This window comes from Schistocerca americana, chromosome 1, assembly GCF_021461395.2.
Source record: "Schistocerca americana isolate TAMUIC-IGC-003095 chromosome 1, iqSchAmer2.1, whole genome shotgun sequence".
In the NCBI taxonomy this organism is placed as follows: domain Eukaryota; kingdom Metazoa; phylum Arthropoda; class Insecta; order Orthoptera; family Acrididae; genus Schistocerca; species Schistocerca americana.
Window position 1 is genome coordinate 417,953,754 of NC_060119.1, and position 25,947 is coordinate 417,979,700.

The 25,947-nt window shown below is 43.8% G+C and overlaps 1 protein-coding gene across 1 annotated transcript in view; it reads left to right on the forward strand.

Moving 5' to 3' along the window:
• Positions 1-8,711: 8,711 nt before the first annotated feature.
• Positions 8,712-25,947, forward strand: part of LOC124623255 (serine protease easter-like) — an 85,420-nt gene continuing 68,184 nt past the window's right edge. The window contains exon 1 of the mRNA XM_047149024.1: positions 8,712-8,810. Coding sequence (XP_047004980.1) covers positions 8,729-8,810 — 82 coding nt within the window. The 5' untranslated portion in view covers positions 8,712-8,728. The remainder of the gene's footprint in view (positions 8,811-25,947) is intronic.

The following is a 25,947-nucleotide window of genomic DNA, read 5'->3' on the forward strand; positions in this document are numbered from 1 at the left end:
ATTGTTTCGACAGTGGGTCAGAACGTAGCAGCGTCGAACAGCTCGACTTGCTATAATCAGACTCCTTTACAAACATTTTATCCTTTAAAATTTTTTTTGTTCTTTTGTGACACCTTTACTGCACATACAGCACATACCATCAACATATAAAACTGTTAAGTTCTTATTACGCTGTAATTCGCTGTACACGGCAAGGCTTTCGAACTATTGATGATATCTGATACCTTGCACTGAAATATTTTACTTAAAGAAATATTCACGATTTTAAAGTCTTGTAAACCACATGCACTTCAAAATTCTATCTGCTAGTAACTATTTGTTTCCGGAGTGATATACCTTGTTTAAAAACCCTTCATTCCAGTCTTTCTACGGAACGTACTATCTTTCCTGAGAACTGTGCAATTTAAAAGTCAATCGCATACAAAATCTAAAGTGTGTGAACCTAAAATCCTTTACTAAATCTAGTCTTATAGTTTTGTACCTCTGAGTTTTCCTAGTACAAAAATGCAAATTTCCCTAGAGCAACGCTTTAATTTACGGAATATTCAAATTAGAATATTTAAGTTTCTAGGAAGTTCTTGGCGGGATTTTATCAATTCAAGTGCAGGGAAAAGCTTCGGCTGGATAAAACGGAACTATTGTTAGTGGTAATTTAAAGGACATACAACCACTTGTTAACCACAATAGCGTTTGAGCCTGATGTGGATCTATCTCCTACAATTTTCAGTGTATTATGTTAATATCTAAAACGCAATAACTTTGTATTTTAATGTTTTGTGACATCTATTTCACGCGGTTCTGAAATATTCGTCGCACACAAAGTCAGCAGTCAGTTATCACCCGTCATGCAATCCGCAAAACTTCTATGTCCGTCGGCAACTAGCGTTTTAGCAGTGAATTTACTATGTTAGAGTGTCTGCTTCCGCGTCAGTCAGAATCTTAATGCGCTAATCGAAATTCTTAGTTGCAATGACAATTACAGTCAAAAGGATATTACAGAAATACTTGTTTAGCTGTGAACCGCCACTAGTCAAATTTTGCTAGGCTGCTTAGAACTTACGTAGGCCACTGACCCGCGTCTCCGCAAATTATCTGCAAAGTAAACTGGACAATGTTGTGTTCAATCATTTATTGACCGTCTAGAGCAGCTAATAATCATCAGGATTGCTGAGGCAGAAGGAGATCTGTGAGACTTATCAGGCCGGCCATTGTGGCCGAGCGGTTCTAGGCGCTTCAGTCCGGAACCGCGCTGCTGCTACGGTCGCAGGTTCGAATCCTGCCTCGGGCATGGATGTGTGCGATGTCCTTAGGTTTAAGTAGTACTAGGTCTAGGGGACTGATGACCTTAGATGTTAAGTCCCATAGTGCTCAGAGCCATTTGAACCATTTGAAGACTTATCAGGCGTAAAATAGGGCTATTAAATACCACGCTTCGTCTAAAGAGTCTAATTGCCTAAAAAAGTGTGCTTAACTTTGGGATTCGTGAGCAGTATAAGTCCTTTGCAGTGGAACTGACTCTTGTACCTTCGTAGAGCTTCTGTTGGACAGTATTTTTTTTCCCAACAAAAAACAGAAGTTGCACGAGGCCATTTTAAGCTCACTCCCCTTTCCTGGAATTGTGGTTTCGGAATCTGAAGCAGACCTTCGGTCACATTTGACACTGTGCCGTTCGTCGCGGTTTCTAGCCCGCACGAGATGATGCACTGGGCATGCATCAGAATAGAGAGAGAATCAAGCTCGTCCGTATCCTTCAGATTCATATTTTTTACGGTTTACCTGAATTATTCCAGGTGAACGCTAGGAAGATTCGTCACGTAAGTCCGCGTCCGCTATCCGTGTGCAACTTAGCCAGCGCTTTTGCCTCTAATGGTCTCGCTATCTAGGGGACGGGGAATTCTCATCGCAACCAAGCTTCCTCTTAGTCATTTCCGGGTCATTTTCCTTTCTCAGAAGCTGGTGGACCAACTCCCGATTTTCGATACGGACACAGGAGTATTGATTGCAAGATAACACTACTCGCCATGTGCTACAGATTTATAGGAATGATGGGCAGCTAAGTTAAACAAGGTTCTGAAGCTTCGTTCTGTCGTTTATTGCCGGCCGGAGTGGCCGAGCGGTTCTAGGCGCTACACTCTGGTACCGCGCGACCGCTACGGTCGCCGGTTCGAATCCTGCCTCGGGCATGGGTGTGTGTGATGTCCTTAGGTTAGTTAGGTTTAAGTAGTTCTGAGTTCTAGGGGACAGATGACCTCAGAAGTTACGTCCCATAGTGCTCAGAGCCATTTGAACCATTTCGTCGTTTATTGCCATCGGGTCTTCATGCTGGCGCGTCCACACGAGTCTCAAAAATAGGCCATGTTTCCCACGTTGGTTCCGTCACTTTTCGCAACATTTTTGCGACTGCGTTCGTTGTTTGTTTCTTTCTTCGCGCTGGGGTCAAAAAAGTCTAGCATTGTACTCGAACCGGCTGCTATGCTATATCCAGTAAGGAAGATAACTTAATACAACTCAGCGCTATAAAAAGAAGGGAGCAACGGTGCCGTCGTTGGTGGTGAAAACATGGTATAAAAACGTGATAGGAATGTCCTGCTGAGCGAGATGAACATGGAAGATGAAGGTGCTTTCAGTACCTTCACTACGATGTCATCATATTATCTTGAAAATTGGTTGCACCAGTTATATCAAATAACGACAAGCCGGCCGCTGTGGCCGAGCGGATCTAGGCGCTTCAGTCCGGATCCGCGCTGCTGCTACGGTCGCAGGTTCGAATCCTGCCTCGGGCATGGATGTTTGTGATGTCCTTAGGTTAGTTAGGTTTAAGTAGTTCTAAGTCTAGGAGACTGATGACCTCAGATGTCCCACAGTGCTTAGAGCCGTTTGAACCATTTGAAATAACGACACAAAATTCAGGAAACCGTTTCCGATGACCCATAGACAATATTAGTCTTCATTTCGATAACAGATGAATAGCCGCTCCAGTTTTTAGAAAGTTCTTTGATTTACTCCACGACCGACTTTGGCTTCCTATTGAATCCTTTTCAAATGGAATCTGAAACTGACAAAGCAACTGCAACCAAAGGTTGTACGTAATCAGACGAAAATATATCGGACTTCTTCAAGCCTCAAACGTCTACGATGTACATGTGCACACTGAAACAATGAATGAAAACTTGCCCCAAGGCCAGAATTCAATTCCGAGTCTCCTGCTCACGAAGCAGATGCGCTAGCTTCTACGCCAACCTGGCACAGTGGCTTTGCACAATTACACGGACTATCGTAGCCCGCCTTCCCCTCGAACCAAACTCTCTTTCACGCTTCAGAAGGCTTGGAGACCCAGGCTCGAATCCCTGCCTTGGTACAAATTTTCATTCATCACTTTAGTCTGTATATATACATGATAGTTGTAAATACCGATGTAATGAACATTTAAATAATTTGTGTAACAGGAATGTAGAAGTTACAACATAAAAAATACTTTACGTTTACACGTGTAAAGTATAACTACAAATAGAAGACAAAAGGGAAACAAAAACAAATCTCAAATTGTGCTGTTGTGATGCAAAGTCCAATGATTAAGAGAGTAAAAATCGTGAAAATTTAACATTGATGTACCCTCCAAAATTGTAAGACAAATGGCCGGCCGGAGTGGCCAAGCGGTTCTAGGCGCTACAGCTTGGAACCGCGCGACCACTACGGTCGCAGGTTGAAATCCTGCCTCGGACATGGATGTGTGTGATGTCCTTAGGTTAGTTAGGTTTTAGTAGTTCTACGTTCTAGGGGACTGATGACCTCAGAAGTTGAGTCCCATAGTGCTCAGAGCCATTTGAACCATTTTTTGTAAGACAAATGGGAGTGTCGTGGTTCCAAAATTTGAAGATTTTCATAAAATAAAAATGTGCAGTATAAATTAAAAGCACTGGCATTCTTCAGCATTAAAATGAATTATATTTTGATATGATGGAAATTTTAAACTAAATTTTTTTACCGATGAATAGCTAAACTTAAGTAGAAGACGTAGCAAGTTATGTAACATATTACCTATTGGATGGAAATGAATGAAAATGCGGGAACATGTTGCCTGAGGTCTACCAGTCAAAGATGGACATCACATTGTGTGAGGTCAGCTTGCCTATAGCGCCGAATGGGGCTGACCCCCCAAAACGAGGAGGTGAAGGAACGGGAAAGGTATGTGTCAATCAGTAACAAATAGCGAAGCTCTGTGGTGATGTTCTTCATTACAAACTATCCGGGCGACAAGATTTGGATGATTTTACATGGAGAAGAATCATTAGGAAAATGGGAGGAGGGTGAAGTGTGACGTTCTCTTTCTCGAGAAGCGCCGTTGAGAACTGCTAGATGGGCGTTGGTGCACGTTGATGTGCTGCAATATATCACGTGCTCAATGGATTTAAGTCGGGAGAAGGGGCAGGCCAGGAGTCTGGTATTAGTCGCAACGTTGTTTCACTGGCAACGAGCGTCCTTTCATTTGCACTAACATGGCTACGGAAAATAGTTTTTGTTCTGGCAACTTGTTATTAACGTTGGCAATAGCTGCGAACAGAGATGGGAAAAAGTTGAGGATGCTCAGTGTGGAACAGGACATAATGGATCTTATATCCTCAGGTGACAGTCTTATTTGGACCGATGTTACGGGCATGGGAATTCTGTACAGCATAACGAACCCAAATTTGTTCGTATAGACTAAACATCAACAAGGAGAAATTGAATTAAGAACCATGGCGCGTCATAACCTGCAGTTAAATTAGGCGGTCTTCTAATCGTATAGCTCTTGTCCGCAGCTCGTGGTCGTGCGGTAGCGTTCTCGCTTCCAACGCCCCGGTTTCCGGGTTCGATTCCCGGCGGGGTCAGGGATTTTCTCTGCCTCGTGATGGCTGGGTGTTGTGTGATGTCCTTAGGTTAGTTAGGTTTAAGTAGTTCTAAGTTCTAGGGTACTGATGACCATAGATGTTAAGTCCCATAGTGCTCAGAGCCATTTGAACCATTTGAAAAATCAGATTTGTGTCTGCTTCGCGGGTAACTTTCGGTGCTAGCACATCCAGGACATTCCTCTTAGGATTGTGATGCGAAAACTTGACAATCTAGTAAGTGGGTAGCTCTGCCCGCTAGAAATTTATTCAAGAAACTAGCACGACGTGGAGAACCTAGAGTATATCACTGCAGTTCCCAGACTGCAGTCTGATTGTGTAGTTACTGGACGCTGTAGGCGTTTGTATCCACATGTGAACAGATACTCCGCAGCCCACCGTATGGTCCATGGTGGAGGATACATTGCACCACTACTAGTCATTAGTATTCCTATTCCATTCGCATAGGACTGTTGTTCAAATGGCTCAAATGGCTCTGAGCACTATGGGACTTAGCTTTTGAGGTCATCAGTCCCCTAGAACTTAGAACTACTTAAACCTAAGTAACCTAAGGACATCACACACAGCCATGCCCGGGGCAGGATTCGAACCTGCGACCGTAGTGGTAGCGCGGTTCCAGACTGTAGCGTCTAGAACCGCTCGGCCATTCCGGCCGGCCATAGGACTGTTGTTCTAATACTGCCACCACATACCTTTCATTGTAACCTGTAGAGGCCGCTTGTCATACAGAGGATGGCATGAGCGAAATCCATCTGAGTCACAGGATGGGAAGCCGATTCATTTAATGTGTGTCCATATGAGAGCATCGCTCGCCATTGACGATGTTCTGTATGCCACCTGCGATGGAATACATCACAGCCGCTGTACGGTGAACTTTGTAGCCATATCATTGTGGCATGTGTCACAAAACGTCATTAAATGAACGATATAGCACCGCAGCTCATGGTAGCTCTTAGGATAAAATATTAGTTATTCTCTTAAAAAAGGGTAGAGCGGTTGACACTACAACGCTGATTTAAGTCTTTGTAATGAAGAGGATGTACCAGTCGGATGTACGAGGGCAGTTCAATAAGTAATGCAACACATTTTTTTTCTGAAACAGGGGTTGTTTTATTCAGCATTGAAATACACCAGGTCATTCCCCAATCTTTTAGCTACACAACACTATTTTTCAACGTAATCTCCATTCAATGCTACGGCCTTACGCCACCTTGAAATGAGGACCTGTATGCCTGCATGGTACCATTCCACTGGTCGATGTCGGAGCCAACGTCGTACTGCATCAATAACTTCTTCCTCATCCGCATAGTGCCTCCCACGGATTGCGTCCTTCATTGGGCCAAACATATGGAAATCCGACGGTGCGAGATCGGGGCTGTAGGGTGCATGAGGAAGAACAGGCCACTGAAGTTTTGTGAGCTCCTCTCGGGTGCGAAGACTTGTATGAGGTCTTGCGTTGTCATGAAGAAGGAGAAGTTCGTTCAGATTTTTGTGCCTACGAACGCGCTGAAGTCGTTTCTTCAATTTCTGAAGAGTAGCACAATAAACTTCAGAGTTGATCGTTTGACCATGGGGAAGGACATCGAACAGAATAACCCCTTCAGCGTCCCAGAAGACTGTAACCATGACTTTACCGGCTGAGGGTATGGCTTTAAACTTTTTCTTGGTAGGGGAGTGAGTGTGGCGCCACTCCATTGATTGCCGTTTTGTTTCAGGTTCGAAGTGATGAACCCATGTTTCATCGCCTGTAATAATCTTTGACAAGAAATTGTCACCCTCAGCCACATGAAGAGCAAGCAATTCCGCACAGATGGTTCTCCTTTGCTCTTTATGGTGCTCGGTTAGACAACGAGGGACCCAGCGGGAACAAACCTTTGAATATCCCAACTGGTGAACAATTGTGACAGCACTACCAACAGAGATGTCAAGTTGAGCACTGAGTTGTTTGATGGTGATCCGTCGATCATCTCGAACGAGTGTGTTCGCATGCTCCGCCATTGCAGGAGTCACAGCTGTGCACGGCCGGCCCGCACGCGGGAGATCAGACAGTCTTGCTTGACCTTGCGGCGATGATGACACACGCTTTGCCCAACGACTCACCGTGCTTTTGTCCACTGCCAGATCACCGTAGACATTCTGCAAGCGCCTATGAATATCTGAGATGCCCTGGTTTTCCGCCAAAAGAAACTCGATCACTGCCCGTTGTTTGCAACGCACATCCGTTACAGACGCCATTTTAACAGCTCCGTACAGCGCTGCCACCTGTCGGAAGTCAATGAAACTATGCGAGACGAAGCGGGAATGTTTGAAAATATTCCACAAGAAATTTCCGGTTTTTTCAACCAAAATTGGCCGAGAAAAAAAATGTGTTGCATTACTTATTGAACTGCCCTCGTATTTAATAAGCGCGGTAACATGGGCAGACGTGGACGCATCACAGAATGACTGAAAGGAGGGCTCGTGAGCCGGCCGCTGTGGCAGAGTGGTTCTAGGCGCTTCAGTCCGGAGCCGCGCTGCTGCTACAGTGGCAGGTTGGAATCCTGACTCGGGCATGGATGTGTGTGTGATGTCCTTAGGTTAGTTAGGTTTAAATAGTTCTAAGTTCTAGGGGACTGATGACCTCAGAAGTTAAGTCCCATAATGCTTAGAGCCATTTGAACCATTTGAGGGATCGTGACAATGACCACATCGAGAATGAAGTTGCTCGATTGGTTGGTTTATGAGCGCGCATACTGTCCGGCGAGTGTACAAGGAATGGTGTACCACACATAGCCATGTGACACAGCGTAAGGGACAATAGTCGTAGAAAGAGCTTAACTGACAGGGATCGGAAACGATTCTTACCACTTCTCAATGACACAGTGAATCGAGGTGTATCTCAACAAGTTCCCTAGCGAACATTGCGAAAGAAACTAAATGCAAAAGACTTTTGGAGTAGAATACCTCGCGAAAGGTCATTGCTCACTGCGGCACATACTCTAAAGCAGCACTTCTTCAAGGGCAAAACCAACACTGGAACTGGACAGCAGCTGCTGGAGGCATGTAGTTTGGTTCCCGACTCTCGATTGTGCCTCTCTTCAAACTACGTATGTAAGGCGTCAATTAGACTGTCAGTGGACGAGACATTTAACATGCAGCGTGTGGATAGTGTGATACAGGCTAGAGGTGGTACTGCGATATTTTGGGGGCTTTTATCGTACCGTGACTTGGACGCCTCATTTATGTTACGGTGACAATGAACCAGGATGTTCATTTCAACATTTGTGTGGCCAAATGTTGCTCTTTCTTCTACACCTTCACGATCAGTACGGAGTGGACGCTCCCGTCTCCCATGATAACAACCGCAGTGTTCGCAGTGCTGAACGCATATATTCCTGGTTTGACGAAGATTCACGACGCCTATAGCATCTCGACACTCCCTTGAAACCACTCGATATTAATTTGAATTGCCCTGACGCGCAACAATCCACATACCCGCAATTATAATAATAAATGACCGTCTTCAGCTACATAGGGCGTACTTGAAGAAACTTGTGGACCTTTTTCCTCGCCGAGTTGAGGTCATTATCAAGACTGGAGGCGGTGTTACAACATATTAGCGTGATGGCCCCTGGGGATGAGTAATATTTTACCCAGTACACTTATCACTGCAATAGCCTATCGTGTTGTCCAGGTCTGTAATGCGCCCGCGGCGTTGCGTGAGATTACCCCTGAGGGCGATGTGTCGGGGAGTGCCCGGAGCTACTGCTTTGGCGTAGGGAGAGCGGGCAGCGATCGGCCCTCATTTAACGGAGCGCTCGGCAGCCGGCAGCCAGTGCGTCTCCAGAGCTCGCAGTGCAACCATGGCCAGACGAGGAGCATCACTGGCCTACTGCGCGTGCGCACTCGCCTTCTTCGCAGCTTTCGCCACCACTGCAAGTGCCCGTGAGTACACTGTCATCGCCTAGTTCACGGTGGCGTGGCCCTCACATTCAGCTCGGAACTATGCCGCTGTTGATTGATGTCCATTGTGGTTGATCTGCTATACGTAAACAGATTCGTGAAGCTGCAACTTGATATTAACAAAACTTAGATAAGAACACAGGAACAGTTATGAAATTGTACGTTTGACGTTGTAGTGTCCGAGGAGTAGAAATGTAAACCAATTCGTATGTAGATACACCTACGATTACAACATATACTATGTTTTAAATTTACACATCACAGCAAATTGACTGTGAGGACTGGAGCTTTCGAATAGTTTCATTTAGTGTCGTGAAACTTATCTTACTATTTACAGTGCTAATGTTTTTCAGTCTTATGTTACCGCCTCTGTACCTATCCAAAATGTATTTAATTATTGCTTCTCACTGTTCTGGAAAACTGTACGTAAAGAAACATAAACGTTAAGCTTCGAGGGGTGTTTAGTTGGACCTGATGGACGCCAGCACCACCTGTTGGTCCAAAGTACAGCTCACACACAACGAACTTCATGTTTTAATAAAACTGTTTTCAGTTTTTCACTCTTCAGGTAATCTAGTTGCGGAGGAAAAATCAATGTAGAAAAACATTTCAAATGCAGCTGGGTCATAATTTTATTGTGTAGCTACAGTAATAGTTCAAGTCAAACGTTCTTATATCTTATAGACATTACCACATTTATATTTTGTAACGACCAACCTTATAAAAATAAGCTTAATATGGTGCAGAGCAGCAGTGGAAAATGAAAATAGTTAGGCACTGCAGTTGTGACTGGTTTTATCGAGTTATCGACCAAATTTGCTAGGAGAGTGAACATGTTACATTAACCGTAGTACGTAAAGTTCCTTACTCAGTATCGTGTGTAATGAACACCGAAAAGCCGCACATGTCATAGTACGAGTATAGCGATTTCGGGCAGCTCGTCTTAACCGTAACTAACACTACTTCGTACCTGTGCCCTAGCAGATGACAGGGAGATATTTGTTACACCTACTTCGACTCTGCAGGCTGTGAACAGTACGGTGTTCTTCCTGTTTACGCCGTTTGTGGTTGTGTATTATTTGGTTACCTACACTAGAATATTTTGAGATCTGAAGATGGCAGCAGCCGAAACCGGTAATTGTGAGTTGTACAGCGCATGTGATCAAGCGGGACCTTTACAAATAAAGTGCCACAACATGATCGCGGACTCATTTACAGTCTTTGTCTTCAATTGATAAATGTGTAATAGAAATCATAGTGCAAAATGTCTGTGTGTATTCATTTAGAATGCTACTAACGAGCCACGAAATGGATGAAACATCAGAAAAAAATTACAGTAAGGAAGTTCCCCGTATGAGAAAAAATGTTACCTGTAAGATTAGTTTGCAGTAATCCTCTGAATTACTTACGTCTTTAGCCAGTAGGACGATCCTTCCACGCTGATCAATGGTAGTAGACGAACCTGCGTGGAGTATTGTAATTGTGTGGCAGTTAGGGACCAATGCGATGTAGATAAAGATTCATTCTGCATAGCAGACGCAGAAAACGGAGCCATTGATCCAAGTTGCACGTCTTGCCTCCAGTCTGTTTGAGTGAGGGCTGTCTGGCTGGTTAACGACCGTAGGAAGTCTCGGGGAATCCTTTACTTTTGCGCTTTTAGAACGCTGCTACTGAAATAAAACTGATGTCAGCTAAAAGATGAATTTGACAGATCAACCACTATGCATAAATAATTTCAAAGCCGTTCCGTAAATGATGCCAAATCAAAACCCTCTGTGGGAAAATTACGAATTCGTAATCTTAAAATACAGAAATTAGTTCTCGTTATTAGCGGAAGAGTCGGTGACAGCATCTCATTAAACGTTGTTTGTTATCAAAATCGTTTCTATTTGTTGTGAACAGCGCAAATAATGTCGAAACGATGTTAGTATTACTATCAAAACTTTTTATATGCACGTAACTGGCGCGGAAGTATCAACAATGATCGTTCTGTGAAACACCCAGACGGATCCTAGTTTTTAGTGCGACCTATTCACTCTATTTGCTAGCTTTTTATGTTTTCCATCTAAAATTTCATATGATAGCCCTTGACAGTTCAGAAACGCGTGCAAAGTGTTAGGTGCTATGAGGCATAATGTGTAACTACGTCAAATAACCAAAGATCGACAATTAAAGCTGCAAGGTCAGAGCCCTGCTTGTGACCTTTAAATGAATCCGTGAGATTTCCCCTCTGATTTTCAGAACTGTAACGTGACCCCCACACAGTATGTGTAAGAAGTCTTTAGTAATATTTACTTTTTGTTTGGCAGCGGATTCGCAATTGGCGCATTACTATTTCCTTCAACAAGGGAACCTCCCCATCGCACTCCCCTCAGATTTAGTGGTAATATGAGCCATTGAATAGCCAGTCAAAAACTGAACACAGATCAAGCACGAAAGAAGGTCTACTGAACTGTGGAAAAAATAAGTAAAACAGAAGCAGTGAATGGTCCAAAATCAATACGTGCAACATCGAGCAACTGCGCTTGCCGGTGGCGTCGTGGTTATCTGGTCACAGTGTTTGACTGCGAAGGGGTTATATCTGGGTCCAAATCCTCCTGCCTTATTTTTTTCACAAAATTATGAACTGTTCGCCCGGTCATTGACATGTCTGTTTCCTGTGTTCAAATTTGTGTCTGTGTCGTCGTGTAACGTTCGTTTGCAACAGCGACATCTAACGAAGGGACCTCCAGACGTACTTACCTCTTATTTGTTCCATACAAGTACTGCGTGTAGTCCGCAGCTCGTGGTCGTGCGGTAGCGTTCTCGCTTCCCACGCCCGGGTTCCCGGGTTCGATTCCCGGCGGGGGTCAGGAATTTTCTCTGCCTCGTGATGACTGGGTGTTGTGTGATGTCCTTAGGTTAGTTCGGTTTAAGTTGTTTAAGTTCTAGGGGACTGATGACCATAGATGTTAAGTCTCATAGTGCTCAGAGCCATTTTACTGCGTGTAATGCCTACTGCGTTCAGTTTTGGAAGTTTTGACTCTTGAATTCCTTCATTGTAACACGGTTCATACCCGTTTGTTTGTTGTTTTGATTTCTGCGAGATTTCTATGCGGGATCTCGCCTGCTCTCACTATTCATCAAATTTACTTGCGACGCTAATGTATTCTTACCACAAAACTCATATTCTGCAACTAATGTTCGCGTGACAGCTGCTAGAAAAACAGAAGAAGAACAGACACGTCAATGGCCGGACGGACAGTTCGTAAATTTGTGGAAAAAAAGCACGAGGGAGATTTGAACACGTGTCTCCCGCTTCGCAGTCCGAAACAGTGACAACACAAGTCGATTTGCAAGCAGTTCGATGTTGCACATCTTGAGCTTGACCGTTCACTGCTTCTATTTTGCTTCTTTTTTCGCACTTCAGTACAGCCTTCCACTGGCCCATTTTACCACTATATCTGAGGTGGTGCGACGGGGAGTTTCCCTTGTGCGTACCTTTGTCTTCGCACACTTCCATTGAAGTGAAAGAAGCCAGTATTTAGAAAGGTATGTAATTTCAGTGTGTTAACACTAATAATTAAAACAGCAAGTACTCATAAAGCACGGTGCAGTGTTCTGGGACAGAAGACTTCTTCACAGCTGAAACAGTAGCGCGCGTTACAAGAGCTAACGGCAGACGTCAGAGCATGCGTAACAGTTTTCGCCGCGGCCAGATATGGAAAGTAGTTTCTAGTAAACCGTTATGGGGCAGTGTGGCACAAACGATGTGCTTTTCTCAACAGCTCCGCTAGGTAACCTGTGAATGCACGGTGTTCATCCAGCCTGTATAAATGTTTCGATAAATCTATCAGAACGTCATTTCCAGATATAAAACTAAAACTCAGCTCGAACAGGCCATGAAGGCCGAACAGTACAGATCGGCCGCCGTGTCATTCTCAGACCACAGGCGTCACTGGATGCGGATATGGAGGAGCATGTGGTCAGAACACAGCTCCCCCTGTCATACGTCAGTTTACCATACCAGAGCCGCTTTGTTTCAATCAAGTAGCTCCTCAGTTTGCCTCACAAGAGCAGAGTGCAAACCACTTGCCAAGCGTTCGGCAGACCAGATGGTCACTCATTCAAGTGCTAGCCCAGCCCAACTCTGCTTGACTTCAGTGATCTAACAGGAACAGATGTTACCAATGCGGCAATACCTTCGGCATCTCCAGATATAGGCATGGTATTTAAATACTCTGGGAAGGGGTTAAGGAAACTCCAATCGATATACAAAATACTAAAGGATATTTCTTGCAGGAACATCCTACGGTTTTCATTTAGATGTATTTCCTCCTACTCTTACATCACTATCATGCAAATAATGGGTGAAAGTGTTTTTTAACAGTGTGTTTGGAGATTTCCGCTACAAACTTCTAGGATTTGTAGAGCGGACTGAGTATATAATATTTTGAATAGGAGCCCTGACGGTTTGAGTGTTCAACTCATCCACTTCTGTTTGGGGAATTGAATTAGGCGTGACGCAGTACAATTGTTACGTAAAAAATTTGAAACGGAACGTAACGAAATATCCGTTTCACTTAAACACATTTGTTTGCATTAACATTCAAACATTGCGCACTTACATTACTCCGAAACAAAAAAGAATCCAGCATACTTTACGTACAACACAATACTGATACATTACAACAGCGACTCGATGTGGCGACCACCAACATTGTTACAGACTTTCGAAGCATGTTCTGGTACACACTCTCCATCCCAGCTGATGTCTTTTAAGTTTCTAGTGCAGCGGCCAGAGCTCGTGCGAGCAGATCTTCCTCATCTCTAAAGTGGCATTAAGTGACATCAGGTGACCGTCTGACGTAGTATACGTCATTCTACCTACCCTGTTGCACACCAGGAAAGGCAGCTCTCAGACTTTACTCATTTACTCAGCAGACGTGGAGGTGTTACTCATATAAACTGAAATCGTCCTGGAACGACGATGGGTTCCTATTCAAAATATTACCTACTTAATCCCCTCTATATGTTCTAGAAGTTTGTAAGGGATATTTACGAACACCCTACATACGTATTAGGAAGACAGATAAAAACGGTCAAATCGGTCGTGAAAAATACATGCCGCTAGTGTCACGTTTAAACTGCCTTGTGTTCGCGACATATCCTTTAAGTCAACATAAGACCACTGATTGGTTACATTGCGATTTTAGCGATTCTTCAGGGCGATGTATTTACAATTTTACCACCTAAATATCTTTCCTTATTTAGGTGAAAACGCTTGTTTATGAGATCATAAATTCATCTTGTAACTGATAAGCGTTTTTTTTTCCACTATTGGTTTTTACGTTCCTTCTTAAGATGCGACCGATTGGTACATTCCACTACCAACATGCTACATATTTTCATATAAACTTAAATGCTGAAAACCACTTTAAAAATGAAGTACGGAGTACAGATATCAGAGAAGGTTAGGTTGTGTTTACCCCATAACTAATAATTCTCACGTGAGTGCGACCATGTTAAAAATGAGTCTTATTTTTATAAGACTATAGATTGTCTGCCAGCTCATCTATTTTCTGCAGTGTTAATAATGTCCTTTTAAGTTTTTACGTTCTTTTTCGTAGCACTTCTGGTGCCTGAATCTTCAAGTCATTAATTTCGAGAATACTGTAACAAATAAGACACTTTGTCCACATTATGTTTGCATTATGTACAGGAGGTCCGTCCTGAAACTTTATGCGGTTTACCTTTCTATCTCCTGAACCGAGTAAGTTAAACGATGTTAATTCTCTGGTCGCAAATGGATGATAGATATATTTTCTTTTAATTTGAGTTTAGTTTCCAGATGTAACAAACTCGAAAAGTTGAGGGAGTTATACATCCAGTGATGGAGCGGTAGCTAAACTATTATACCAGTGATATTAACATAATTATAGTCAGATGTGAAGCAGACTTAATTTGCTTACAAATTCGAACCTTTTGGATGATTTCACTGCACAGAGAAGAAAGAGAAAAAAAGCAGTATACTAAGATTTTAAGCTAAACGAAGACGCAAAAGGGTTTAAGAATTTCTTTTAACTTAAAAATTTCACGTTTTGAAAGTTACCCTGTAATCAGATTCCGACAGGCAATCTACAGGCGTAAACTATTTTAAATCACGATTCGAATTTGTTCAAGGGATATAACTATTAATTAGTCTACATGCAGCATACACACTACCAATGCAGTTCCTTAACTCATCAGAAACAGTAGCGGCACACGGGTATTTCTCAGCAGTGTCAGAGGAGCGACAAGACCTCGGTACGTCTGCCTCGTTACCCGCGGCATTTTGATCCCGTGTTTCTGTTCCTAGCAGTCACTTGCAATTCGTGTTCATCACTTGTCGTTTCTTGCATCACATCTGCTTAAGGTGTGTATGTGTGTGTGTGTGTGTGTGTGTGTGTGTGTGTGTGTGTCACAGACGTTAGCTGTTCTTGTAACTATAAGCTGACAAGAACTATTCGAAATAATGCGAACTCTGAAACGGTAGCAGCAGAGATAAGCTATGTTGATGGATGGATAACCATGCTTAAAAGTATAATACCTATATATACACTACTGGCCATTAAAATTGCTACACCACGAAGATGACGTGCTACAGACGCGAAATTTAACTGACCGGAATAAGATGCTGTGATATGCAAATGATTAGCTTTTCAGAGCATTCACACAAGGTTGGAGCCGGTGGCTACGCCTACAACGTGCTGACGTGAGGAAAGTTTCTTATACACCAACCGCAGTTGACAGGCGTTGCCTGGTGAAACGTTGCTGTGATGCTTCGTGTAAGGACGAGAAATGCGTACCATCACGTTTCCGACTTTGATAAAGGTCGGATTGTAACCTATCGCGATTGCGGTTTATCGTATCGCGACATTACTGCTCGCGTTGGTCGAAATCCAATGACTGTTAGCAGAATATGGAATTGGTGGGTTCAGGAAGGTAATACGGAACGCCGTGCTGGATCCCAACGGCCTCGTATCACTAGCAGTCGAGATGACAGGCATCTTATCCGCATGGCTGTAACGGATCGTGCAGCCACGTCTCGCTACCTGAGACAACAACCATCTGCACGAACAGTTCGACGACGTTTGCAGCAGCATGGGCTATCAGCTCGGAGACCATGGCTGCGGTTACCCTTGACGCTTCATCACAGACAGGAGCGCCTGCGATGGTGTACTCAACGACGAAACTGGGTGCAAGAATGGCAAAACGTCATTTTTTCGGATGAATCCAGGTTCTGTTTACAGCATCATGATGGTCGCATCCGTGTTTGGCGATAGCGTGGTGAACGCACATTGGAAGCGTGTATTCGTCATCGCCATACTGGCGTATCACCCAGCGTGATTGTATGCGGTGCCATTGGTTACACGTCTCGGTCACCTCTTGTTCGCATTGACGGCACTTTGAATAGTGGACTTTACATTTCAAATGTGTTACGACCTGTGACTCTACCCTTCATTCGATCCCTGCGAAACCGTACATTTCAGCATATTGAAGGTCCTGTACGGGCCTTTCTGGATAGAGAAAATGTTCTACTGCTGCCCTGGCCAGCACATTCTCCAGATCTCTCACCAATTGTAAACTTCTGGTCAATGGTGGCCGAGCAACTGGCTCGTCACAATACGCCACTCTCTACTCTTGATGAACTGTGGTATCGTGTTCAAGCTTCATGGGCAGCTGTACCTGTACACACCATCGAAGCTCTGACTCAATGCCCAGGCGTATCAAGGCCGTTATTACGGCCAGAGGTGGTTGTTTTGGGTACTGATTTCTCAGGATCTATGCAGCCAAATTGCGTGAAAATGTAATCACATGTCAGTTCTAGTATAATATATTTGTCCAATGAATCATCTGCATTTCTTCTTGATGTATCAATTTTAATGGCCAGTGGTGTAGTTTAAAAACCCCGTCTACTGTCTACTAATACAGTTCAGTCCATTTATTGTAAACTTTCTCACTTTGGGGCTCAAATCAGATTGACTCTCCCAAAGCATGCCGCAGTTCAGAGATGGGCTAGACAAGCAGGTGTATCGAAGCTTTTCTTTTATCTGTGGCACACTGGAAAAAGACGAGTATTTCTAGGCAGTGCATAATATACTTAACACTGACAACAACCGCTAAGAAAGAAATGAGAAAATAACATCTGGCTTAGAGTGTGGTATTCGACTCTTCTCCTTCCTCTCGATTGTCCAGGAATTTTATTTGTCACGACAGACTAATTGTAGCGTAGACAGAGATCTGCTTTAGGTTCGAAGGTTATAATTCTGGTTTTGAGTAGGAAAAGCCAACGTAAGTGAGGTCCACATAAAGGTTGCGCCAACAGATTGATTTGTAGCGTATCTTATTATTTACGTTCGCGCCTTATTGATGCACTTTTAGTCATAAATCTGTAACTGCAAGATAAATTCAGACTACCAGTATATGATGCTGGACAAGTCTCCTACGAGTATTTTGATACATTACGTGTATGGTGCATCAACTACGAAAACTGCAGAACGGGCCCCACTACGTCACTTCAACAAAGAATGCGTTTTATGGAGCTTTCATTTCAGGTGTAAAAGATGATGGCTTCATTCTTTTCTTCGAGCCACACACATTAAAATGAAAAGGAAACTGCGTGATCAATATAAAGGATGCGAAACACGTATTTCTGTCCACGGGGGTTATCTCATGTTACTCCCGAAATGGCGTCGATATAAGGAACACCATACGAAAAACGGGAAAACCTCCAGTGGTGATATAGCTCTAGAGGAAACGGCAACCAGTAATCCTATTATGCTAGAAACGCTTATTTAGCCAGTAGATATGGTATGGCGTTCAGCCTTTGGGCCTTTGAAAGCCAGGTAATGGTTACATATTTCAAATGTAGGTGGCAGGTTGGCAACAGGACGGCACAAGCGTCTCTTTTCACAAATTAGTGAAACTTCGGCAGAAAATGCCGTGGAGTTTCGTGATACATGCATCAGTGGTATGTCCCTTGCAGCAGTTTAGACACTCCTCGGAGCTATCCTTTCGTAGTAGCTATAGTTAAGCAGCGAACACAAAATACCATGAAACTTCCAGGCAGATTAAAACTGTGTGTCTGACCGATGCTCGAACTCGCGATCTTTGCCTTTCGCGGGCAAGTGCTCTACCGTCTAAGCTCCCCAAGCACGAATCACGCCCCCGTCCTCAGAGCTTTACTTCCACCAGTACTTCGTCTCCTACCTTCCAGGCTGTGAGTACGGGGGCGTGAGCCGTGCTTGGGTAGCCCGCGAAAGGCAAAGGTCGCGAGTTCGAGTACCGGTCCGGCACACAGTTTTAATCTGCCAAGAAGTCTTATATCAGAGCATACGGCGCTGCAAAGTGAAAATTTCATTCTGGAGACAAAATATCATGTAACTACTGCATTGTCGCTTTTGTAAGTGTACCACGTACAACTCCGGAGACAACATAAAGTCCTTGTGCAGACAGACGAGGTGTTAATTTCTCATTTGTCCTTGCTCAAAATATAACCGAATCCATTTTTACGACACAGTGTGATTTTGTTATGCGCAAAGAGCCATTAAAAAGCGTCTGCTGTTGTGGAGGTCTGCGAAGATAGCTTCAGAAGCGCATACGCGGACGAATGAATCCTCATTGTCTTATCTTCCGGCAGAATAGCACACGACGACTACCACACAAACTAAGATGCTTGCGAAACTTGGTAACCATAAAGTAAGCCATACCACTTCTCTTTTTGCTAATTTAATGCTGCACTGTATGTACAAATTACACGCGGGAGAAAAAAACAATGGATGATGCTATTATCTGGACAAATAGTGATAGGTTTTCACAATAGGACATAGAAGAAGCTAGCGTAACTGCAAGAGTTACAAAAAATCTTGAGGACAAATGTAAGCTTTGTACGATTTAACAACCGAGGCTAATTCGTACTTGAAAAGTTAATGAACTTGTTTTATAGACTGTGTGAAAATAGCCATAAGAACTTGTTACAAGCACCACGTAATTTCAGGGTATTGATACTTTTCCCAATCGAAAGCGAAACGCTTCAGAACATATGGATTGCAGCTTTCACTCACACAAGTGATAGTAACAAAAGTTTTACTCTCTTTTTTCTTTCGGTATTTCGTGCGGGTCCGACGCTCGTGGTCTCGAGGTAGCGTTATCGCTCCTGAGCACGGGGCCCCGGGTTCGATTCCGTGCGGGATCGGGGATTTTCACCTGCGCCGAGATGACTGGGCGTTATTATGTCGTCTGCATCATTATCATTCATCCCCATTACGGTTGGAGGAAGACAACGGCAGACCACCTCTATTAGGACCTTGCCTAAGTCGGCGTTGCGGGTCTCCCACATTGTTCCCCTACGCTCTGTCAAGAAGCATGGGACTTCATTTCCATTTTGTGCGAATTTTTGTTTAGTCTTGTGTTTCGTGACCTGGTGCTACCTTTCTAACTGAAGCCACTTGGGAGAAATGTTGTCAAGTGTCGCTTTGTTTCCCGTACTTCCTGTGATGAATAGGTGTGCAGAGTAGTGTTGTGTAGTGTCGTATATTGATTACAGGAGGCAGAGGATGAAACAAGGTCTTGCACGGTAACTACTCCTCTGGAATATCACCAAGGGATACGCAGACTTGAATGTCCTCATCAGCGCACGGATCACCGACAAAGACGTTACATACATTCTATCGATGGCAGTTCCGAGAAGTTTGGAATAACATAATAGCCATTATATGTGATAACTATGGTACTGAACGTTTTGTAAGCGCTAGGAGAATAATACAATTTGGTTCTTCGTTCTTTTCTTACGTAAACATTTCCAAACTCCTAAGAATGTACATCAGAATCATGCTTAGTCGTCCCCACGACAGTGGAACTAAATGACTCTACAGCTTGCTTAGTGTCTCTGAAATGATGCTGCGTGCAGTGGTAGAGACCGCCTGTGTTGATGGTAGAGTGTGGACTCGAAAGATGGATAAACACACAGCACATAAACGAGAAGTATAAGCTCCATTTTGTAACTGGAAAATAACAGTCGACAAGACGTTAAATTATCACTTATTCTCTGAAGTAGCAGTAATGTCGTTTTAACTTCTAAACATTTGCAGACAAATCGTAAGGCTGAGCTAGATGCACTTGTGGGGCTCACATTTTACCGTTTTTCTGATGTTAACTGTATTACATGTACAAGGATAGTGGTTTGTTTGCCAATGCAATATATAATTGATGCGACGAGTTGTAAAAGGTGAGAAGTACTGTAATTAGCTATATTTAACATTTTCAATATAGTGACAACTATATCGGAAGAATTTCGTTAGAGATTTAAATTTAGGACTAAATTATAGGTTGGTGTGTAAGTTCTTAGCATTTTTCCGTAAGTTTAATAAACGCAACAGATACACATAATAGAGACTTAAGTTATCAATGATATATTGTCCTTCACTATTTGAAATAGTCTGCCAGCGCTAGGGTAGATTCAGCGACGGTAGAAGTAACATGATTTTGAGGCGAAGAACTTCAAATGGTTCAAATGGCTCTGAGCAGTATGCGACTTAACTTCTGAGATCATCAGTCGCCTAGAACGTAGAACTAATTAAACATAACTAACCTAAGGATATCACACACACATCCATGCCCGAGGCAGGATTCGAACCTGCGACCGTAGCGGTCGCTCGGTTCCAGACTGTAGGCGAAGAACTCGTAGAGCCATGTTCAGAGTGCATTTTCATCCGGAGAGGAAGTTTCTTGAAAATTTTTAGAGAGCGGAAAAGCTGAAAATCTGAGGGCCCAAGATCAGGTGAATATGGTGCGTGCGGAATGACTTCCCAGACCAACTCCTGTAGTGCTTTGCCTGCCTACCGAGCGAAATGCCCCAGCGATTAGCACAGGGGACCCGCAGTCGGACGACGACGATTCAAACCCGCTTTCGGCCATCCTGATTGAGATTTTCCGTGATTTCCCTTAATCGGTTCAGGTAAATTCCGGGATGGTTCTTTTCAAAGGGCACGGCCGTCCCGATTTCCTTCACCATCATTCCCTAATCCGAGCTAGTGCCCCGTTTCTAATGACCTTGTTGTCAACGGGACGTTAATCTCCTCCTCCTCTTCTTATTGTTACCCTAGCAGAACGCAGGCGGGCGGAATCATGGAATAGAATCGCTACACGCTGTCTTCCTGGACGTTGTTCTTCGATTGCGTCCGCAAGACGTCTCAGTTGTTGACAGTAACTGTCAGCAGTGATGGTTACAATCGGGAAAGCACTTCGTAGTACACCACTCCTTCAAAACAAATGGTTCAAATGGCTGTGAGCACTATGGGTCTTAACATCTGAGGTCATCCGTCTCCTAGAACTTAGAACTACTTAAACCTAACCAACCTAAGGACTTCACACACATCCATGCCGGAGGCAGGATTCGAACCTGCGACCGTAGCGGTAGCGCAGTTACAGACTGCAGCGCCTAGAACCGCTCGGCCACTCCGGCCGGCACCACACATTTCCCTTTCCACAAGATGCATAACATTATTTTTTGTGGACGTGCGCAGGTCTTTGTACAGCGAGCTGTGTTTTGTTTGGGGTCCACCACTCATTTCTTTTCTTATGGTAGCATAAAGACACCATTTTTCGTCACCAGTAACGATACAGGATAGGAGTGGTCGGTATTGTTCACGAGCCAATTGATGCCAAGCAAGTTGAGATGCGCTTATGGCCACCCACTGATTTTTGTGATTTTGGCTCAGAGCACGCAGTACTCATACACCCAATTATTGAACATTCCCCTTTCGACGTAAATGTTGGACTGTGGCGGAATGATCATATTTCATCACGTCTGCGAATTATCCAGTCTGCTGACGTGCATGATTGTGGATTAATACGTTTAAATGGTCTTCTTCAAACCCTGAAAGTCTTCCTGAGTGCGGAAAGTGACTAATATCAAAACGATCTTCCTTAAACTGAGGAAACCATTTCCTTGTCGTGCTCCGTACAATAGCTTCATCTTCATACAGGGTGCAAACGTTTCTGGCTGCCTTCGCTGCTGTCACCCCTCTACTGAACTCAAACAGAATACGTATGAAATGTTACGATTTCTCCGCTTGGCGCTCCATTTTCTAGCGTACACAGTTTCACTCACTATCTCCAAATGACCAAATGACTACATGTGAACTCAAGTAGCAACCGTGAACTACAAATAAAAAGTGACAATCGATAAATAAATCCATAGCAACTGGAATACCAACATGCAAAACAAAAAACCCTATAGACTTACGCACCAACCTAATAGTTCCGAAATTCTCTCTTTGACATGTGCTCTCACAGGGCGCATGGTGTGAAGCTGTCATATCATTTACAGTATCACTTCTTTCTTCCTATATGAAACAAATTGAAATGGTTGAATCGAGGAATTATTAATCACGAATGAAACTTATAGCTCATGTAAAGATGACTTTAGTAATTTTTTCCTTATACAGGACGTTTCACTCAATATTTCAAAGCTTTTTGATCAAACAGTGAAACGCGAATCTGCAGATGTGTACCTGCAATGCGGCAGGCCTAAGATTTTCAGTGCAGACTTAATAGAAATCAGTCGGAAAAGAAGTCAATTGCTTCTGTGGAGCGGCAGTTAGTACTTCTTCCAAGAAATAGGCTTTCGGTGTGGCTGTGTAGGGTCACTGACCGTGACCACACCAACGCAAAACAATCTTTTCGAGTACAACACGATGTTCGTTGCTTTAATCTATTCATCAATATATTATTTGCTTTATAGGACATAATTCGAAATTGAAATGTTGGAAAGTATTCACTGAGATACTAACAGTTAGTAGGTTCAAAGGTGGCTCCAGACTTAACGAAGCCATCGCCCCATGTCATCTACTGTCATTCTCAGATTCTAGTACACATGAAAAGATCAAAACTTTGAAGTAGTAGATGTCATACACTGTGTTGTGCATTCAGAAACCATTTATTGTTGCTTTGTATGATACAGAATCTGAAACATCTCTTGCATCTATCATTTAAATGTTAGTGGAAAGCAGTCTGCCCCCTTAGCTGAGTGTTACGCGCGTCTGACTGCCATGCAGCGGGACCAGATTCGATTCCCGGCCAGGTTGGAGATTTTCGCCACTCGGGGATTGGGCGCTGTGTGTTGCCCTAATTATTTTATCACGATCATCGCCACGCTAGTCGATCAATGTGGCGCCAAAAGAAGAGACTTTCATCTCGGGAGTCGAACTTCCCTAGCTGAGCTCAACCAGCCATGAATCATACATCATTTCAGTGGAAAGCAGTATGAAACGATAGCTCACTTGCTCTTTTCACGCCCAGAGTCAGCTTGTGTCCAAGCTGTGTGCGCCATTTCATTTTGCAATTTAGCTATACTTTGAGAAGCACTGGTATAGAAACTCGGGGCTTCCCTGACGGTTGTTTTATGAGCAGCGTTTTAAATTCTTTGTCCAGCTTCGCTGAGACCTTCGTCGAAAAGCCAGGCTAGTTCTGCACACGAGTCACTCTTATCACACGGTCGAAAAGTACAAGAGAGAGAATAGAGAATTATTGTGAAGGCTCCACTGGCGTACTGGAAATACTGTCCGACCGACCAGCGTAAGCATGACGACGCAGAAATTGTGCGAGCGTTGAATGAAAAGTAATGCTTCCTCCTTCGGTAATTGGGTTTAGATGGAATATTTTAATAAACCAAACGCAGAAATAATCCTTAGAATATGATCTTTAATTACCAGTATTCACTTTTCCTCATAATCACCAGCCAATTGGATACATTTCTGCCAACGATGAACAAGTTTTCTGATGCCGTCACGGAAGAAGTCGACACTATTTCCGCAACCACATTCTTACAGGTTCTTCATCAGAAGCATAATGATGTCCCTGCAGATCGTCTTTCATTACTGGGAACAGGTGGAAGTCAGACTGTGCTAAGTCTGGATTGTATGGAGGATGCCGTACGTTGGTGAGATGCAGTCTCTGAAGTTCTGCTGTGGTGGCACGTGAAGTGCGTGGTTTGGCATTGTCATGCTTTCGGACCCTTGTTAGCCGTCGTTTCAGAGTTCGCAGCGTTGTGATGTAGCGTTCTGAATTTATTGTTGTTCCACGATGAAGGAAATCAACATGGATAACACCATCTGTGTCCCAGAACACTGTGGCCACGATTTATCCAGCTGAGGGCTGCGTCTTGAATTTCTTTTTCTGGGGCGATTCTATAAGTCGATATTCCATAGACTTAAATCGCCCAACGACGCACAGTATTCACATCAGCACAAACACCACAAACTGTTTTCATTCTCTGCTGAATCTCCTTTGCGGTGACACCTTCTTCTGTCAAGAATTCAATGACTGCACGGTGCTTAAATCGCATTGACAGATCGTCTGCGCAGGGTTCCACACTTTACACTGTAACAACACAACCGTTCAATGCTAAAGCCGTCGGCACACGGACCGTGCTGTCGAACGTTAACGTTGAGCGTGCCAAGTTCAACGTGCTGGTGAACGCTCAGGAACGATGCGACTTGTGCATACGGTACGTGGGCCCCAACGTGGTATATGCGATCGCAACGCACTCCAGCGGCAGTTGAGGGATGTTTCTAGTTCGTATATCACACGTTAGCTCTATCACAACGCACATTTCCTTCATCGTCCACGAAAAGGAAAGTACCATGTCCAAACAATAAGGACACAGGCTTATAAAAGTTCCATTACAAACAGTGCGGTACAAATTTGGAATACTTCTCCGCATAAGATAAACATTATTTCACCATTCCCACATTTTAGTAAAACCCCAAGGTCAGTCTTACTTGATCACTGTTCCTGCCCAGTAGCAGAATCTTTGCAGCATGTGAATTAGGAAGCGTAAAAGAAAAAGGAGCAAAATATCTTTATACAAGTAGCGCAAGCTGTCCTGTAGATTAAGCCAATCGAACAAAGTCACCCCTCAAAAAAAGGTGAACTTATATTTACATAACATCAAATATTATGGTACATGCTTATGTTAAACTAATAATAAAGTATCAGAACCTAATAAAAACGCGAATGTTAGGAAAAAAATTGGAAGTATTACGACGCGAACCACCGCCCAAACAAAACCTCATTTCCCGACAGAGACGCTACTCGCTACGCTAAACCAACAACACGCTACCTGCACTTAATCATATTTTCTTACCCCTTGCTAAAAACGTTAATTGTAGATAATTATGTTACTAATTAAAATTTAATTATAACAAATTGCATCAAGAACAATGCGTTTTGAGTCGGTCTTCAGTGTGTCGCTGCCTTCAAATAGCCCACCCTCATAATACGCAAGTTACAATAATTCTTTGGCTTCGAATATGATGTTTCTCATTATTTTATTGGATCGAATCACACAACTAACAACGGGTTTTCCAATGATTTTCAATTTTATGGTGCTCAGAAACGGCCTTTATACATATAGGCTTGAATGCCAATATGGCGCCTCACAACTCTGTACTGAAGGGAGACGGCGTGCGTGTGACGTGGGTGGCGTTGTGCCATCTCATTGGTCAACGCTCAGACGCAAGCTCAGAATATCTGACATGCCAGATATTGCTCTGCACGTTCGGAAAGACTCCCGAACGTGCTATTCCACGCTATAACGTCAGAAACTCGCCACGCTCAACGCTCAACGTTCGGATGGACGGTCCGTGTGCCGACGGCTTAAGGCTTCCCGCAAGTGGAGCTGTAGAGAAGAGGCTATGGTACGGAACAAGCCAGTACCTGCGGCATACCAATGCTGCCAACTGTTGAAGAGTTACGATGATGGAGGAATTACCTTTCAGTCAACCCTCGTAGGTAAGCACTGCTGTCATGCCATCGAAGCGTGCGTCCATGCGTGCAAGCGTGCGTGCGTGCGTCCTCTCTCTCTCTCTCTCTCTCTCTCCCTCCCTCCCTCCCTCCCTCCCTCTCCCTCCCCACTCTCTCCCCGTCCTACACAGGCTCACACAATTTAATGGTGCGAGCTGTTATTCAGGCGCAAAAGAGTGAGCCCATGCAGACAGATATAGAATCCATGGTTACTGGTTTCCTGTAGTTTGTTTGCGCACGTAGCAGTGACTTTCAGAGACCATGACGTAGACAGGAAGCTAAAGCATCTGGG